The following is an 18,546-nucleotide window of genomic DNA, read 5'->3' as shown; positions in this document are numbered from 1 at the left end:
GTAACATACTAAAATGTAACTTTTTTAATGAAACACCAGAACCTGAACATAACAATCAATTTTTAGATGGCTCAAGGTTACAGATATGAATTGAAAAATACAATCAATACCCTACTACATATTTTGTTATTCTTTCAAAGCTCATGCACCAATGTCCTGCCATTTTGATAAAGTTACATATTTAAAAAAAAAAGTAAAGCAAACAACAGAAAGAAGAGGACAAGCACTCTCAGTGACTTGCTCTTCATTTCGTTAGGTTTGTTGCAGCATGATGGAAGGCTTGGTAATTCAGTAGTTAGCTCTTCTTCTTCATGACTCCAAAGACATGGCAGCAGTTTGAGACCAAGTCTTTTGTCTGTATGAAGCTTGCACCTTCTTCCCTTTTCTGCTTTTGTTTTTCCAGGTACTCCATTTTACCACACATTCCTTTTCAGGTCGTGTGGTGATGGTGAGTGAGTGTGGGTGTGTGCATGAGTGTCTCCTAAGATAGATTGGCATCCCATCTAGAATTATTTACAGACTTCCTCTTAATGCTGCTGGGTCTGTGTGACGATGTGGGTTCTGCTCCATGCTTCCATCTGCTATTCGGGAACCCTTGAACCCAACACCGTCGGTAATGTCACCGATGAGCTAGTCAGTGGAGGCAATAACAATTAAGCAAGGGGATGGTAAAAAAGTGCAAAAGTGCTTTTATTTAAAATCAGGCAACAAAAACAAAGTGTTCATAAAGTGCAGTGATTCCAAAGTTCCATAAATAAATAATCCCATAAAAGAAAAAACGTGGAGGTTAAAACAATAAGAAAAACAATCCTTTGAAAACGAGGGTAAAACGTTCTTATGGAAGCAGTGTTTAAAAAACAAAAACAACAAGCCCGATGCCTTCTTTTAACTGGTGACTCCCCCACTTCTCCCTGTCCAGGCTTCGCAACAGGGGAGCCACTCTACCTGCAGCTGAACTTCACTCCACTACAGATCTGGCGGCGTCCCGATCCCTGGCTTCGGTTCCGCTCCCTCCAGACCACGACTTGGGACTTCCTCACACGGCCAAGGCTCTCACGTAGAGGACACCACATCCCAAATCCTGACTCCCGCTGCCATCCGCGGCCCCATGCGGAGTCACCCGTTTCCTTCTTTGGTCACTCCTGCTACCTGCTTGCTCAGCGGGAGCGACAACAACTACTACGCCCTGGGTGTCGGCCTAACACCCAGGCACTCGCAGCTGCCCGCAAGCGCTCATTTGTTCGCTCGCTCACCCACACGCTTTTCGTGGCTCTCTCTCTCGCACCGACCTGCTTCCCTTTTCTTTTTCTGATCTTTTTTTCGTTTGTTCTTCTTTCTCCTGCTCCTCCTTCTTTCTTTTTTTCTGTTTCCTTATCCGACTCGCGCTTCTTTATATAGCAAGGGGCCATAGCAGGGGCAGCATATTAGCCACGGGAACAGTCACGGATGTGGGCAGTTCCTCACCTGTGCACTCGGTGAGAAACGCCCACACCGCAGATCGCCCCATGGCTTGCTATGCCACCGCGAGAGCGGTAATTATTTATTTAAAAACTGGCCTTTACTAAGCGAGCTGTGGACCTATAACACCACAGTCTGACACAGGCTGCTGTGACTGTGAATTGGACAAAGCAAGTTAAAAAAAGTCTGATAATGTATATTACAGTATACATCAGACTTTAGCTTCATGTTTTTAGGTAAATCAAGCCTTAAGCAAAGCAAAGAGTATCACTGAGTAAAAATAGGAAATTAAAATGACTGAATTATGTATAAAATTTGTGCTCTGTAGATATCTGAACAAAACTGAGAGCTATTTTAACAGCTAGTTACATTTTAATACCAGATTTTTTCTCTTGCTTGCTGATGTTGCACTAGTGTGAAAAATGTAACATAAAATGGTGTGATGACCATTTGAATGAGCACCGTGAAAACACTGCAGTGCTGCTATAAGTTTGTTTGCTTTCCTTTCAGTCATTTAACTTTCCTGTTGTCTCATGACTTTAACATTTTACAGACTGAAGTGTTTTTACCCCCTGGTTTTGCTGTCCACAGGTTCCAGCCAGCCTGAATTTACGACCTTTCAAAGGCTGCATTGAACTGGCCACACTGAATAATGATGTAATCAGCCTCTACAATTTCAAACAGAAGCACAACTTGGATACTGAAAAAGAAATTCCATGTGCCAGGTAAAATTCTTTGAATCATAATTTATAAAACTGTATCAAAATAGGATAAGTGAACTACCAATTTAAAAACAAGCTACATTTTTATGGCATTCTTAAAGCATATACAAAGTAATAATTCTTAATATGAACAGTGAAATAATTCATTACACTGTGTAAGAAAATATTTTAATAGAAAGTGTTGTATGTACAATATAGAGAAGGACTAAGTCTTGGTCCCCCCTAATCACAATCTTTAAAAACAAAATGTGTAGCCACTAAATAATATTTGTATATATCAAGATTTTTCAGTTTCAGAATTATAGACAGCATCAGGCAAAAAACATGATACCAGCACTAGATTGTGTGACTAAATGGAATCACTTACTCAACCAGAGCGCAGACTTTCTTAATACATTTCTATTATGACTGGCAGAAATGCCTTTAGTGATTTCAATAAGTCCTTAAAACAAAATCAATACTTCTAGTAGTATTATTACTTTTCACCACTTTCACAGACTACTCTTTTCTTTTTTGCCTGAGAGGAACTGATTCAGGGGTGCATTGTATTTCTAAGAAGAAACTGACTTACTCTTATTTTAATTGGCTTCACTGCTGCCTTGACCTTTTCAAGTCGAGTCAAGTTTATTATATATGGATATATAATACCGTGTATTTCTTACTTGAATCTCTGCTCGGAACTGTTGACAAAAATACAACACATAAATAAATAGTACACATATCTTATCATTTGATCTTCTCAAAAACACAAGACCATCCTAGTAAGCTACACAGACACACACAAGGACAATTGTATTACAGCTATTCATTACATTCAGTCTGTGGTTTTAACGCTAGAATTACCAAAGCCTATGAAAAAACTCGTAATCCCAGCCCACCTTAAATCCGTTCGCATCTCTCCATCAGTGTTTTTTGTCTGTAAATATGTTTGATCAACACAAGCAGCAAGCAGCCTGCTATCCTATCCCCCCATCCATCGCCGCAGCTCAATTCACAAAGAAACACTGAGCACTGAGAACCTTATCTTGGAGTAAATTGCCTGGAGTTGTAGAGGGTAAATAATATATTGTCATTTGGAATACATACATTTCATGTGTGTTCCATGTCTACAACAATCTATGTAAACACATCATTAAAACAGAAAAGTTTTCATGTTTTAGTAATAAATGACAAAACGTAGACATGAACTGTATAGTGTGGGGAAGGCTGAAGTCCAAATATCAAATAAACACTTTCACAGAAGGTACAAGTATAATACAACAGCAGTAAGAACTGCTGACATGTAATCAAGGGGTCACTGGGTCGATACTGGCTGCCTCACAGATTTACCATTTTAAGTAGTGGGCTGCTATTATTGTTAATATTATACAATGAAAACATACATTTGATTTAAATGTATGTAACAGCCGGTGTAAATTAGTTAGGTGTAAAGTTATCTTTTTTTTTTTTTTACTTTTATTCTTTCAGTCACGATCACAATACATATACCCCACCACCACCTCTGATCTGACGCTGTTAGTTTTTAGTAGAAACTGGGAATAACTGTAGATGTGAGTGGTGTTTTGAGACAATAGAACTGGAAATTCTCTGATCTGGATGGATAAAAGCTGACACACAAACACTGATGTATCATGCCTTCTTGGTATCTCATTGTCACATTGTTTTCCAAAATGTACTATACAGGTCATAACATGAATTATTCCAAATATCATATATACCAATGTCTCTGTCTTTTTGTCAGTGACATCATCGACCATAAGGTGCATACTAATTAAGGTTTTAAAAGCAAAATAATGTTCTCTTGCTTGTCTTTAGAAACAAGTTTGCCTTCACGCAAAGCCGAGCAGCAAACTATTTCTTTGATGGCCGAGGTTTTGCAGCTGTTAATATTATTGAAAAAGGAAAGTACAGCATGGTGACACGGTTTGATATTGAAGTTCGGACTGTAGTTGACGATGCTCTACTTCTCTTAATGGTCAATGGGGTAAGTCTAATATTAAAAAAAAAATTCTGATAAGTGATTTTCAATATAACTAATAAAGTTAATTAATTTTGTTCTTCCATTCTGGTGGCATGTAGCTGGAGCTGATTATAGTAGAAAATGAGGTCAACCGATAAACCACTGTGATGAGATACTAACTTGCACAGATTATTATTTTATAATGTTACAATAAGTCAGTCAGTCATTACCTAATCCACTTTGCCCTGAATAAGGTCGTGGGGGTCTGCTGGAGCCTCTCCCAGCAATATTGTACAATATGTATCTTTATTGTATGAATTAACTGTGACCAATACAACCAGTATGAGCAACCCTACAATAAAGGTTTTACTACCCACATGCAAGGCACTTTTAAGTACACAATTGTTCTTTTAAAGCAGTTTAAAGTTGGTTCAATTTCAGCAGTTATGTGAATAGAGCTTATAGAGAAAGTAAACACCTAAGGAAAGTGGGGCAGTTTTCAGCATTGGTATTGTATCTGTAGTTTACCATTTTCTGTAGGCACAAAGAAACCTCCCTTCCGTTTCTCTGACCCTCTTTTATAACTGCTGGGCCACGTGTTCAAGAGGGGCAGTTCTCTTGCCTTTTCTCTGGCCTCCTCATTTTGGACCTTCTATTGGGGCTTCCAGTCATCCATCTGGGGTGGGTCCTCACTGATGTGTTATAATACATTGCTGCAAAGAGCAGAACAGAGTCTGGGGTATCTGATGTTTTCAACGCTGTTCCTCATGGCTTCCTCTGTACTGTATATCCAGCTTCGGTAAGACAAGCTAACTGTAAAAATATTGATGCTGTTCATTATTTACCTTTCAAACTCATCTTCATACTATCATAGTGCAGTTAATTCAGTCTACTCTTTCGTATTTTGTTTTTTAAAATATTTTTTATTAATTAAATTGTAAAGTACTACAAATGACTACATGAAATAATTGGTTGTTATTACAAGTGTTAATTAATATTTGAGCCTGTGCTTTTTTTGTGAATATTCTTGTTCTTTTTTCATTGCAGACCAATTTTTTTATACTGGAAATTCATAATGGTCTTCTGCGACTTATTTATGACTTTGGGTTCAGCCAAGGTCCCATTACTATCGAAGATGACATTAAGAAATTGCAAGTTAATGATGCAAGATATCATGAGGTACAGCTAAAATAAAAAATACAAATTTGTATTGATGTTTTATGTTTATAATTGTATAAATTGTAGAAAATATTTCATCACATTTTTTAATTATTGTAATTAAGAGTGCATGTTAAACTATGTATTGTTTCTCTTTATAGATGTCAAAAATTACCTACTTATTGATTGTTTCTCAGTTTGTGAGATGTAATTATGTATATAGTACAATACCAAGTATAGTACATAGAACAGAATTTCTGCTTTAACATGGCATTTGTCATTTTTTTTTAAATTACACAGTTCTTAAAATTTGCTTCTCCACTTTGTAAGTCTCGTTATATTGCTTTTGTGAATGCAGATTTCTGTTATTTATCATAACTCGAAAAAAGTCATTCTTTTGGTGGATAGAAACCATGTAAAATCTGTTGAGAATGAGAAAAAAGACATCTTCTTCACCACTACCTACATTGGAGGAGTGCCTTTAGAAATTCTGAATTCAAGGTACTGCTTGCTTTGTCACAAACATAACGACTTACTGTATATGTTTATTTTCTATAATCTTTCTGTAACTTATTTTGCATATATCATGGTGAATATCTTGATATTCATAGCACAAGATGTTGTTTTACATTCTCTAATATTCATATGTTAGAAACACAGGCGACTTTAGTATCATGCAAAGGGTCACACATATCTTGACTCATGACACCACTGAGCTCTACTGGATAAATATTTAGTGTTGCCCCAATTCTGGGGTGCAGGAAGCCAAAGGTTATCCAACCAGTCTGTCACAGAACACACTCACATACACACCTAGCAATTTTAAGTCAATAATAGGCCTAACCTGCATCTCTTTGGAGCATAAAAGAAAAAATATAAAAGCCTACAGTAACACAGGAAGAATGTGTCATTTCCGGCCTGCTGTATTAATAAAAAGAGGAAAATATATCGGTATAGCTGCTTACCCAGCAGCAATTTGCAATTTGGTCGGGTGTCTTGGTCAATTATATATAAAAAAGCAGCCAAAACTGCACAGAGCAATGAAAAGTCTATGTGAGTCACTGGTGCATGTGGACTGTGCAAAGACGACAACAACTCAAGTGACGAGTTGGAGGTGGGCACATGAGCAGGCAGGGCACAATGGCGGTCCGCCAGTTTTCAGCCATGGACGATTGTGCGTTGGTTCGTTCTGTGCATTGTTACAATGTTGCTTTTCTTGCTGATTTATTACATTACCGATTTTTCAAATGTTCATTTTCTCCCTGTGCTTAAAAATCATTAAAAAAACGGCCTGATTATGCAGCGTATGGTACGCCGCCGGGTTGGCTAGTTCTATTTTAATTTTGTCCATTAACAAAGCACATTTCCATATTATTCCACATTTATTCTAGTATTGAGAATAATTTAGATTTCATTTGCTTCCAGACCAGATTTGACTACACTTGCTGGATTTAGAGGTTGTGTCAAAGGATTCAAATTTCAGAAGAGAGACTTCAACCTGTTGGAAGAGACAGGGACAATAGGCATTGGTTATGGCTGCCCAGAAGAGTCATTGGTAAGTACCTGTGTTAGTGTCCAGGATGAGCAGAAATTCGGGCAGGTCCTCCCATCAAGCATATGGCTAGTTTCTATTGGTCACATTTTAAATTAAATACACATAACTAATATGTGTTTAGAAAATTAAATAATGATTCTGAGATGAAAATAGACAAAAACATGATTGCACATCTTATTCAACTTTGAAGCTGTATGCAATGGAGAAATTGATGGTGAGGATTTCAACATTTCATCAACCAAATAATAAGGTTTATGCATCTAAACACCGTAAAAGCAAAGTACAGCTGAATTCTCTTCTGTCTGTGCACTGCTTTCAGGTTTACAGTTTCTTGCTTAGATATATGGATAAACTGAGCCTTTTCTAGCAGAAATTAGAACTATGCAGGAAGTAGCTCATGATGACACTACAAGGTCATGCATATGACCAAACCTTAGGCAAGAGATGGGAAGGTGAAATACAATCTACAGTACTAATAAAAAATGGCACCTAAAGCCTGTAACCAGAAATGTTATTATGAAAAAGATGAATAATAATTCAAAGGTGATATAGATTACTGCCAGTTGGTATTTGCTAAAATAACGGGATGAGGGATGCAGAGTTATCTTTTCAAAATTATTTTTTGAAAGGAAGTATGTATTTGAGGAGCACATATCAATAACAACATCTAACAGCACTAGACTGTAAAGGTACAGCTGCCTCATCACATAGTGGAATTGTAAAAATAGTGAAAGTGATTTTCCTAATTTACTTTTTTTGTTTATTTAAATAATCATATTCCTCAAAAAGGCAAAAAAATACAGAATTTACATCCCTGCATCATGTTCATAAAAATGAATGACAGACAGAGCCCCAGCAAAGCCTATTATGTAGGGTGCTACAGCAGCCTACAGGCACATCTGCAAAACCATGAGCACATTTGTGAAGCATTTCCAAGATAAACATTATTTTATGTTTTTAACTTATTGATTACATTTTATTGATCAACAGCCTGATGATTCATTAGCACTTAGGTCTACATTTGAGTCTTATTACAAGAATATTGTTATTTCATTAGATCTTACATGTTTGAAATACTATGAACTGTATGTTAGACGATGCATAAATTTTGACATAGCAATTAATAAAAGATTTAATGCATTTTAGCATTACTATGCAATCCCTTGTAATTTCTTTACTTAGATGTCACGAGAAGCTTATTTTAATGGTGAAAGCTTTATCTCCACAACTCAGAAAATTTCACCTTTTGAAAAGTTTGAAGGGGGCTTTAATTTCAGAACAAGCCAGTCAAATGGACTTTTTTTCCAATACTCTGAAGGGGTACGTAGTTTGTTATTATTTTTTATATTAAGTGTGTTGGAAGGTAAAGATATATACTGTTTTGTGTTAAGAATATAGTTACTGGAAACTAATAAAAGAGCAAACAGGATATTCTGAATTTTATGCAAAGTTTTATGAAAAATGCTTTGCCTCTGTAATAACTGCCCTTTCAAGTTCTCTCTCTCTCTCTATATCTCTCTATCTATCTATCTATCTATCTATCTATCTATCTATCTATTGTTTTGTCTTTTCTGAAGTGAAACATTTCAGCCTGATTGATAAATGCAAAATTTTAAAAATCAAACCCAGACAAAACTGCATTACTTCTGCACACATTTTATAACTTAGGTTGTCATAATGGTTATACGGTATTCATTTATGTAAAACTCTATAAATTAACAAGTAAAATAAAGTCACTATTTATTAATAGGGCGGCACGGTGGTGCACTGGTAGCACTGGTAGCACTGCTGCCTTGCAGTTAGGAGACCTGGGTTCACTTCCCAGGTCCTCCCTGCGTGGAGTTTGCATGTTCTCCCCGTGTCTGCGTGGGGGTAGTCCAGTTTCCTCCCACAGTCCAAAGACATACAGGTTAGTTGCATTAACGATTCTAAATTGTCCCGTGTGTGTATGTGTGCACCCTGTGGTGGGCTGGCGCCCTGCCTGGGGTTTGTTTCCTGCCTTGCACCCTCTGTTGGCTGGGATTGGCTCCTGTGACCCTGTAGTTTGGATATAGTGGGTTGGATAATGGGTGGGTGGATGTTTATAAATAGGGAGATGTGATTGCTAGTAAAGTTTTTTAAATGTCACGTGATTGAATTAAAACTTAGCTGTCAGTAAGCTTAAATCATTAGGCATAAGTAATTCTGGATATTTTAATTATTTCTGAAGAAATAATTCTATCAAATTAATACATGAGATAACCTGGAACTAGTTAATTCATTACTTCAAGAGCCTGATATTGTTGTTTGGTAAAAGGTGTCTACAAGATTAGTATGCTCAATATAATTTAATGGTTGGAGGCAAGCAAAATACCAATAATCTCACTGCCTCTTTGTAACGTTATACACCAATACAGTTTCTTATCTGAGCCATCTAAAACTGTATACGAAATTATCATTGCAGAGTATATTGTAGCATATGCAAGGTTGATGGTGATAGTTTGAAATTGTTTCATAAAAAGTTAATTTTGTATATGCCAAATTAGTATTAATAAGAGCTGAATTTCTTTGAAAGGCACTATCGATCTGTATGCTTCATGCAAGTGTCTATTGATGGATTAAACAGAAAACATTTTGAATGTACTATGTTTAACTTCATTGCGTTTTTCATACACTACTGCAATCTTAAGCTTAAATTAAGCACAATCATTTACACAGCTGTTTCAATCTTTTTCACTTAAAACCTCTGTAATAACATCACATGTTAAAACTGTCCATTTTCCCCAACTTAATGAAGAAAAACTCCCAAAGAGTAGATTTCTATATGAAGATGCCTGTATTTATTGTGAATTTTGTTTGGTTCTTTTGGGAGATTTGATATCCTAAGGTATGCATTTTGTTCATTTATTATCAAAATATACTTATAGCTTTAATTTTGATTTAGGCAGTTAATTCACCACCATTTGAATGGCAATATTCCTGTTGCTAGGACCATTCTGGAGTGGATGAAATAAAAGGTGATCCCGAGTTTTGTTTCTCTGGTGTTTGAGCACTCTGCCCTCCCTCTCTGGGTGCTTGTCTCCCGATCTTTGGCATAGGTTACTGATAATTATTCTCCTGGTTTTAACCCTCGCTATGGTTTTCTGACTACGTCTTTGTCTTCCAGTCGGCCTTTGAAGTCTCATGCCTGTTGGGCATAGCATCTGTTGCCTCAAAAATTTTAAGAGGGATTCTTAGAAAGATTGGTATGGAGTTGTAGGTCAGAGGAAAGGGTTAGCACCAACTAACATTTCGCTAGGGTCTGAAAACACATTTAGTATTAACTGTTACTAACTTAGTTCATTTTGCCGATCTTTAATCAGAGACATTCATTATTTTGTATTAAACCCCAGGTTTAATTAAAGTCATCTTTACTAGTTTTTGCACTGGCTTAAGTTCAACCATCAAAATGTATTAAGCTTGGCTAGTTTTTTGTTGATTTTTGAGCTATTCTAAAGAATCATTTAAATCCACCTATGTTATGAATAAACTTAAATTAAGAAGGAAAAAGACACTACTAACTAGCTTCTATTCAGTCACTGATGGCAATGATAAACTGCAGATGTTGTACAGTAGCTCTCCGCGGCCAGAATAAGAATTCATGGTGAAATCTGCAATTAAGCTAACTCTGGTTGTTTCTTTTAGCCAAATGTATTTGCAATCACATTGGAAAATGGGGCAGTTATTCTCAGCAGTAAGGAAAAGAAAATAAAGTCTGATGGAAATCAATATAATGATGGACAAATACATTTTCTTGTGGCATCAGTCACATCTGACAGGTAAACTCATCTTCTACTGTTGATATGTAAAGGATTAATAGGTTTGTTCCTCCTAGGGCAGGGGTCCTCAATCCCAGTCCTGGAGAGCCGCAGTGGCTGCAGGTTTTTGTTCTGACCTGGTTGCTTAATTAGAAAGCAATTCTTGCCAATAAAGCACTAACAAGCTATGAAATTAAATTAACTCTATGTCAGGTCATTCTCATATCCTAGATTTTCTTTCCCTTTCTATCATGCAAATGATTTGAAGGCTAAAATGGACGAGTAATTCTCAGTCCTTCACTTTTTTCTCTTCATTTTTCTTCCAAGTATTTAATTAAACCCAATAGTGCAGATAAATACACACAGGTGTACATGTAAATAAGCTAAATGGAGAAATGCTGCTCTCTCTTGTCATTTGCATGTTATTGATAATAAGGAGCAATTAAAATAGCTGTTTAAGACAACATTAAGCAATAAGGGCTCAAAATCACTAAAGTGAAGCAGAAGTGTTACTTTAGCAGTAAGTGCTTTTTATTAAGCAACTGGGTTGGAGCAAAAACCTGCAGCCACTGCGGCTCTCCAGGACCGTGATTGAGGACCCCTGTCCTAGGGCCATTTTGCATATATACTACATATCCAATAATAAAAAGACTATTACCAAATGAAAACAGCTTATTCATTTTGAAATTCAGTACAGATGCGAGTAGGAAATGACCTAACTGTCAATCGTATCTACATTGTATTCAAAAAGTATTCAGACCCCTTCACGCTCTATACTTTATTGTGTTACAGATTTAATTTAAAATGGATAAATTTGAAATTTTTACTTACAAATCTACACTCAATAACTCATAATGACAAAGTGAAATATATTTCCAGAAAGGTTTACAAATCTATTAAAAATCAAAAACTGAAATCTTTTACTTACTCATATATAAGTATACAAAACCTTTGCCACGTCACTTCATATTGTGGTCAAGTTCATCCTGTTTACTTTAACTATCCTTAAGATGTATCCAGAACATGTCTGGCAAATTGAATCCACTGAACATTGTTTAGAAAGGCACATACCTGTATATATAAGTCCCAAATTTACACTACATGTCAGAACAAAAAACAAACTATAAAGTCCAATGAATTCTCTGTAGATCTTCACAATCAAATTGTGGTGAAGCATAGATCAGGGTAAGGGTATAAGCCCATTTCTAAATATTTGAATGTTCCCAGGAGCACAAGTCAGGTTGGGGAGCATGCACTGGTACAGTGTATTGCCGCCCCTACCAGACGACGAAACAACTCGGGATCCCAGTTGGCAACCCCCCAGGCAGACACGCGGTCCAGTCCCACCCTCTGGAAATGACCCTCTATCTGCAACAGCCAGATGTTACGTGGGAGAGCCCTTGGCCTGGTCCAGCCGCTCGGGTCCTCAACAATGAGGATCTTATGAGCTGGATCATTCTCGGGGAAACGCACCACATGGCTGTAGTGCCGTAACTGGTGCTCCCATTCAATACAGGTAATTTGCCTCATTCGGGACTCCATGAGCAACCACTCATTCGACGCAATGTCAAACCAATGGTACCCAAGGATTTTCTGAAGATACACAGTACAAAAGGAGTCCAGTCCAGGAGCACAGTGGCCTTAGTAATTGTGAAGAAGTTTGGCACCACCCAGACTCTTACAGAGTTGGATATCTGGCCAAACTGAGTAAGTAAGAAAGTAGAGCATTAGTCAGGAATGTGAACGAAAACCTAATGGTAACTCTAACTGTGCTTCCTAAATCCTCTCCTGAGATGACAGAACCTGTCAGAAGGACGTCCATTTCAGCAGCACTCATATGACAGCTTAAAGAACTCTGAGAGCATGAGGAAAAAGGTTCTTTCATCTGATGAAACAAGAATTGAATGTTTTTGGCAGAACTCCAAGGAATATGTCTAACAAAAACCAGATACTGCTTACCAACTGCCTAATGCCATTCCTTCGGTGAAGCATGGTCTTGGCAGCATCATGCTGTGGGGTGATTCTCAGTGGCAGTGACAGGGAGCCTAGTCAGAATTGAGGGAGATACTGTAAGAAAGAATGCAGCTAAATACAGAGAGATCCTTTAAAAAACTCTGATCCAGAGTGCATGCAACCTCAGAATAGGGCAAACGTTAATCTTTTAGCCCGACAATGACCTGAAGCATACAACCAAGACAGTGCTGTGATGGCTTCTGGACAGGTCTCTGAATGTTCTTGAGTAGCCAAACCAAACCCCCACAGGAGAGACCTGAAGACTGGAGTTTACATGCACTATAATCCATTCTAACAGAGCTAGAGATGATCTGCCAGGAAGAAAGAGGATAAAATGCCCAAACTGAGGTGTGCAAAGCTTGTAGAGGCTTGCCTAAAAAGACTCAAAGCTGTAATTGATACCAAAGGGGCTCCTACAAAGTACTGAAATAAAGGTCTGAGTAATTATATAAATGAGAGATTTTCATTTCTGATTTTTAATAGATCTGCCAATTTTTCTGAAAACAAGTTTTAACTTGGGTTATTGAGTATAGATTCATGGGCAGAAATGGCAAATGTTTCCATTTAAAATTAAATCTACAACACAGTAAATTGTGCAGAAAGTGGAGGGGTCTGCTCGTTTAATTTTCTACAAATTTCCCATCATGATTGATGCATGCATTCTTAAATGTGACGTTTTCCTTTCTGTAGAACAGTACTATATGAACACCATAATTTTTATGATAGTCACATATTCATACTCTTCCATGAGCTCATCAGTTTTTTTGTTGTTTGTGAAGAGAGTCTATGGACAATTACTTTACGATTGATTTATAATGTCATAATTCCAAACTTTAAGGTGTATCTGTCATCGGATACTGCTGGCCCCATGCATGCTTCTCCACATGTATGTTGAACTAATGTATGAACATTAACATATCTAATTACTGATTGTTCTTGAGATGAAATATCCTTGTCAGCTATTTTTTCACAGTGAATTACCAACACATAACCTAGGCTGTTAATGTCATTAACATAGATGTAATTGCTACTTTTGCTCGTAAGCATTTAAATATTGTTAAGCACTTCTTGGCAGCTGTCAATGTCAGTATCAATTTATTAATATAGCACATTTAAAACAACATCAGTAATGCTGTAGCCAAAGTGCTTTACAATAAAATACACAATAAACATAAATAAAATAAGTAGAATTAAATACAGTAAAACACAATACAAAGCAGCAGTAAATTGAAAAAAAATAAATGACTACGAGGAAGGAACCATCAGCATCACTGAAGGTCACGGAAAGCTAAAGAATAGAAATACATCTTTTCAAGATTCAAGATTCTTTATTTGTCACATGCATAGTTATACAGGACAACACACAGTGAAATGTGTCTAGTTTTTCTAGTCCATCTAGTTTTAAACAGTTCAGTTGATGGTTACTCTGTTATTTAATTAGGCAAAGAATTCAACAGGCGAGTGCAGCAGCTGCAAAAGCCCTATCATCCTTGGTTTTGGTTTTAGTACGAGGGGCAACAAGAGACAACTGACCGGTAGATCTAAGCTTCTGGATGGCTGGTGTATAACACACAATTCTGATAAACAAGTGGGAGCATACCTATGTATTGATTTAAAAAACAGCAGCAGAATTTTAAAATCAATTCTGAAACTAACAGGCAGCCAGTGTAAAGAGGCTAAAATTGGAGATATAGAGTCAAACTTTCTTGCCCCGACCATAAAATGGGCAACAGTATTCTGGACCAACTGCAACCTGCATATCAGGGATTTGCTGATCCCAGAATACATCGAGTTTCAGTAATCAAGCTGAGGAAACATAAAAGCATGAGTAACTTTCTCAGGATCCCTAGGAGTTAAAAAGGCTTAACCATGGTTAAAGGTTGAAGCTGGAAAAAATAACTATTGACTAAAGAATTTGTCAAAATAAAGAGGTTACTATCAAAAATAACCCCAAGATTCTGAACTTGAGGTTTACAAAAGTCTGCGAAAGAGCCAAAGAGTTCAAAAGCAATTTCAGCTTTGGCAGGAGGAAAAGCTATAAGCACTTCCATTTTATTTTGATTAAAATCGAGAAAATTGTAAGCCATCCAGGATCTTAGCCAGGATTATCAGACGGTTCATTATTTTTGTTATGCATCTTGTACAGTATATTCAGATTGAATTGCAGATATTTTACATGTACTTTAAATGTCCCCCTCTCATTTTTAGGTGTCAACTGTCCATCGATGACAAAGACAGAACAAGCATGCCCAACGAGGGAGCAAAGCAACCTCAAGTTCAACCAGCCAGCAAAATTTACTTTGGTGGATCACCCAGTAGCGAGTACCTTAATTTAACAGGATGCATCAGTAATGCATACCTCAGCAAGTAAGTGACTATTTTACTTACTTTTGAGAGCATCGTCATTAGTAATGTTTGCAAATTATCACTTGGATCAGAGGTAATTAGCAGCATTTGACCTAAATGGGTTCATTGTCTTGGTTCAATTCTTGTACATTGTCGTAAGGCAGTAGTAGTGAAAAGCTCCAGAAGTAGCTTTATAATGTTGTGCCTCGTTATATTTTACAAACCTCCAGTGGAAAACAACAGATGTACAGTACAGTTATTAAAAGAATGAACAATTCAAAGCATTTATTTTTGTTACATTGCCCTTCCTTTGTCTTCCTGTGGATCAAGTTCAAAAATGGGTAACTTCATGCCTTTTTGATCACTGGGATACATCTGAGGAGGAAAGGTATCTGTGGAAGGATAGAGTGTGAGACATTGTGCATGCAGAGCTGTTAGGCTTAATTCAGATCCAACCATAGTCTAAACAACATTTATGTTGCCTAGTGGCATTGCCTAGATATCTACAATATTTCCTTCAGATTCTGTCATCCTTTGGGAAGAAAATAGGAGTACCTCCGTAGACACAGGAGGATGTAAAGTTAATTCACTATTTACATTGACTATGGCTAAGTGAATGTGGGTGTTAGTGTCAATGTTCCATGCAATTGATTGGTGCTTGGTTCTGGCATGTGGGTTAAGTAGAATAGAAAATCTATATTTAGGAAAATGATTGCAACCCTTTTAAGCAGCTCTTTGGTTAAAAAAAATTATACAGTATGATTTTTTAGATTTTCTAATTGTTGTTTGGCACCACATTGCTGATTGCATCTAGCTAGTCTGTGTACTTCAAGTAGTATATTCTGAACTGTTACTTTTATTCCTCCTCTTTGACAGTGCCATTATGTCTTTATCACTTTCTCCATTTTTCTTTAATAGCAAAACCGTTCATTGTCTTTACTTTACAAGCAATTCATTGTGTTTCTTCTGTATTGCGCAGCTAAGAGCTTTTATTATAATTGCTTTCTTTTTGAGTGTTTTTCTTAAATACATCTTTTGAAAGTCATCAGTGCCTTTTGTTATAAGTCCCTTTATTATTTTTAATTAAGCATTCATTACTGTTTTTTTACAGTTGAAGTGTAGGTAGGTTAAGGGACTTGCTAAGATTCAAATAATAATTCAGATGGAGGGATTTCACTAGTCATCTTATGGATTAAAGCCCAATACCTTATCCACTTGTCCACGATGCCTGACTTTATGAAGCTCCCTCTCCATTATTAGAGAGTTTATTTTCCCTAGACACTTGCCCTTGTTATCTTTGCCTCTTGGTGCGTATCCTGCCTACTAAATCATTCGTCTTATAGTGTAGGTTGGTAGCTTTGTATGTGATTGATGACTGCATTTTCTATCATTTGAAGTTTGGATGTACATGTAAAGCAAAACCCTTTTGTTTGGGATGGCATTTATCATGAAATATTTCCTCATTTATTTTCAAAACTCTCAAATTTACAGGTAGCCAGAATGTATTCCAACCCTGGAAACCACTCCAATCCATCATATCGGACACAAACACACACACACACTACATGAATCTAGAGGTGACAATTAATCTAGTACATCTCTGGAACGTGGAAGAAACCTGAGGATTCTTAAGGAAATCTGTGCTGACACAGGGAGAATGAGAACCAAGAGGATTTGGAAGGGATTTGGACTCTGAAAAAATGCCACTTTATTGCACAAAATAAATATATAATTCTGTCATACATAAATGTTTTTCAGAAACATAATCATTTTATCATATTAATATTATGTGGCTAAGAGAAAATGGTAGTCACAGTTTTTTGTACTGTAGTTAATGCCAAAGTCTGTCTCTTTATTGCTGCACATGCACAATATTAATGTACAGATAGAAAGGAGCACCTATTACTGCAGTACACCTGCCTTACAGATATTTTGTTGAGAGTCAAATGTGTATGACTGCCTCTGTGATATCTTAAATATTATTTGGATGTAACATCCTTTGCCAGTGATTTTTACATGCCACAACATAATCTAAAGGTAGCAGTAAATCTGTCTACTAGCCCAGAACAGGAATGGCAGGTACAGATTAACAGTGGAATAAAACCCTAATACAATCCCAAGCACTCTTTTTTCTTTTTTGGCAATGATTAATGTTTTTTTAAACCCTCTAGTTTGATGTTAAATGCATTGCATGAATTATTAAAAAGGTCCCTACTGTATGTCAATTTTTATTAGCTGTGTATTATTCAATTTATGTTGTGTTATATGTAAATAACTACTACAGAACAAATAATAACCCAAGCTAATACCAAAATACATAATACAGTGGTGTGAAAAACTATTTGCCCCCTTCCTGATGTTTTATTCTTTTGCATGTTTGTCACACAAAATGTTTCTGATCATCAAACACATTTAACCATTAGTCAAATATAACACAAGTAAACACAAAATGCAGTTTTTAAAAGATGGTTTTTATTATTTAGGGAGAAAAAAAATCCAAACCTACCTGTGGCTCTTGGGACGTGGAATGTCACCTCTCTGAAGGGGAAGGAGACTGAGCCAGTGCGCGAGGTCAAGAGGTTCCGGCTAGATATAGTCGGGCTCACCTCAACGCACAGCTTGGACTCTACATATATATATCGGTGACAAATCCCAGTAGGGATAAACATGTACTCTTTGTATTATTTGGCTGATTATTTTACAATATTTATTCCTATGTTACACTATTCAGCAACCTTATTACCTGTGGGAAGAAACTGTCCCTGAAACTAAAGATGTGAGCGCCATTAGCCCTGCACCGTTTGCCAGAAGAGCAGAGTAAGAGAAGTGGCTGTGCAGGATTGCTGAGGTCTATGCTGTTTACCTTTCTAAGACAGTGAGCATTGTATACAGCATGTCCTGAACAGAAGGGAGTAAGGTGGCAGTAATATTCTGTGCTGCCTTCACCACTCTCTGCAAATATGATTATGCTACAAGTGAGGATAGACTCTTATGTGAACCTGTAAAATTTCATGAAAAAAATGGTCAAATGCAAGGAATAAAGGCACTGGTGAGCCTTTTTTACAAGAGCCGAAATATGTTGTACCCAGTTTTTCAGTGCACAGTGACTACAAGAAATTTAAAGCTGCTCAACCTTCCGATATAGATGTTAGTGTTTCCAGCCTTTGGCTTCCTAAAGTGTTTAAACAGCTTCTTGTTTTTGCGGACCAAAAGGGTGAGATTGTTGTCCAGGCACCAGTGAGTCAACAGGCAAACCTCTTCTCTGTAAGCCATATTGTTATTGCTGATCAAGTCTATGGTACTGGTGTCATCAGCAGATTTAATAATGGTGTTGGAACTGTGCCTGGCCATACAATTATAGGTAGACAAGGAGTAGAGAAGTGAGCTCGGTTCACTACCCTGTACAGTACCTGAGTTAAAACTCAGCATGGATGATGTGATATTGCCATTCTGCACATGTTGAGGTCTGTTGGATAGGAAGTCTAAAATCCAGTTCTAGAGGATGGTACCAAATACGAAAATCTAACAGAAGGCTCCTGAAAATGTTTGCATTGTTGA

General features: G+C 37.0%; 1 protein-coding gene across 1 annotated transcript in view; it reads left to right on the top strand.

Moving 5' to 3' along the window:
- lama4 (laminin, alpha 4) overlaps nucleotides 1-18,546 on the top strand; it is a 141,669-nt gene that overhangs the window by 109,017 nt on the left and 14,106 nt on the right. Inside the window, exons 25-32 of the mRNA XM_039747951.1 lie at nucleotides 2,050-2,183; nucleotides 3,996-4,164; nucleotides 5,188-5,319; nucleotides 5,657-5,799; nucleotides 6,724-6,853; nucleotides 8,036-8,173; nucleotides 10,517-10,650; nucleotides 14,851-15,009. Of these exons, the coding sequence (XP_039603885.1) occupies nucleotides 2,050-2,183; nucleotides 3,996-4,164; nucleotides 5,188-5,319; nucleotides 5,657-5,799; nucleotides 6,724-6,853; nucleotides 8,036-8,173; nucleotides 10,517-10,650; nucleotides 14,851-15,009 (1,139 nt within the window). The remainder of the gene's footprint in view (nucleotides 1-2,049; nucleotides 2,184-3,995; nucleotides 4,165-5,187; nucleotides 5,320-5,656; nucleotides 5,800-6,723; nucleotides 6,854-8,035; nucleotides 8,174-10,516; nucleotides 10,651-14,850; nucleotides 15,010-18,546) is intronic.

Source organism: Polypterus senegalus, chromosome 3, assembly GCF_016835505.1.
Source record: "Polypterus senegalus isolate Bchr_013 chromosome 3, ASM1683550v1, whole genome shotgun sequence".
Classification (NCBI taxonomy): domain Eukaryota; kingdom Metazoa; phylum Chordata; class Cladistia; order Polypteriformes; family Polypteridae; genus Polypterus; species Polypterus senegalus.
Note: the sequence above shows the minus strand (reverse complement) of the source record. Positions and strands in the feature narration are given on the sequence as shown.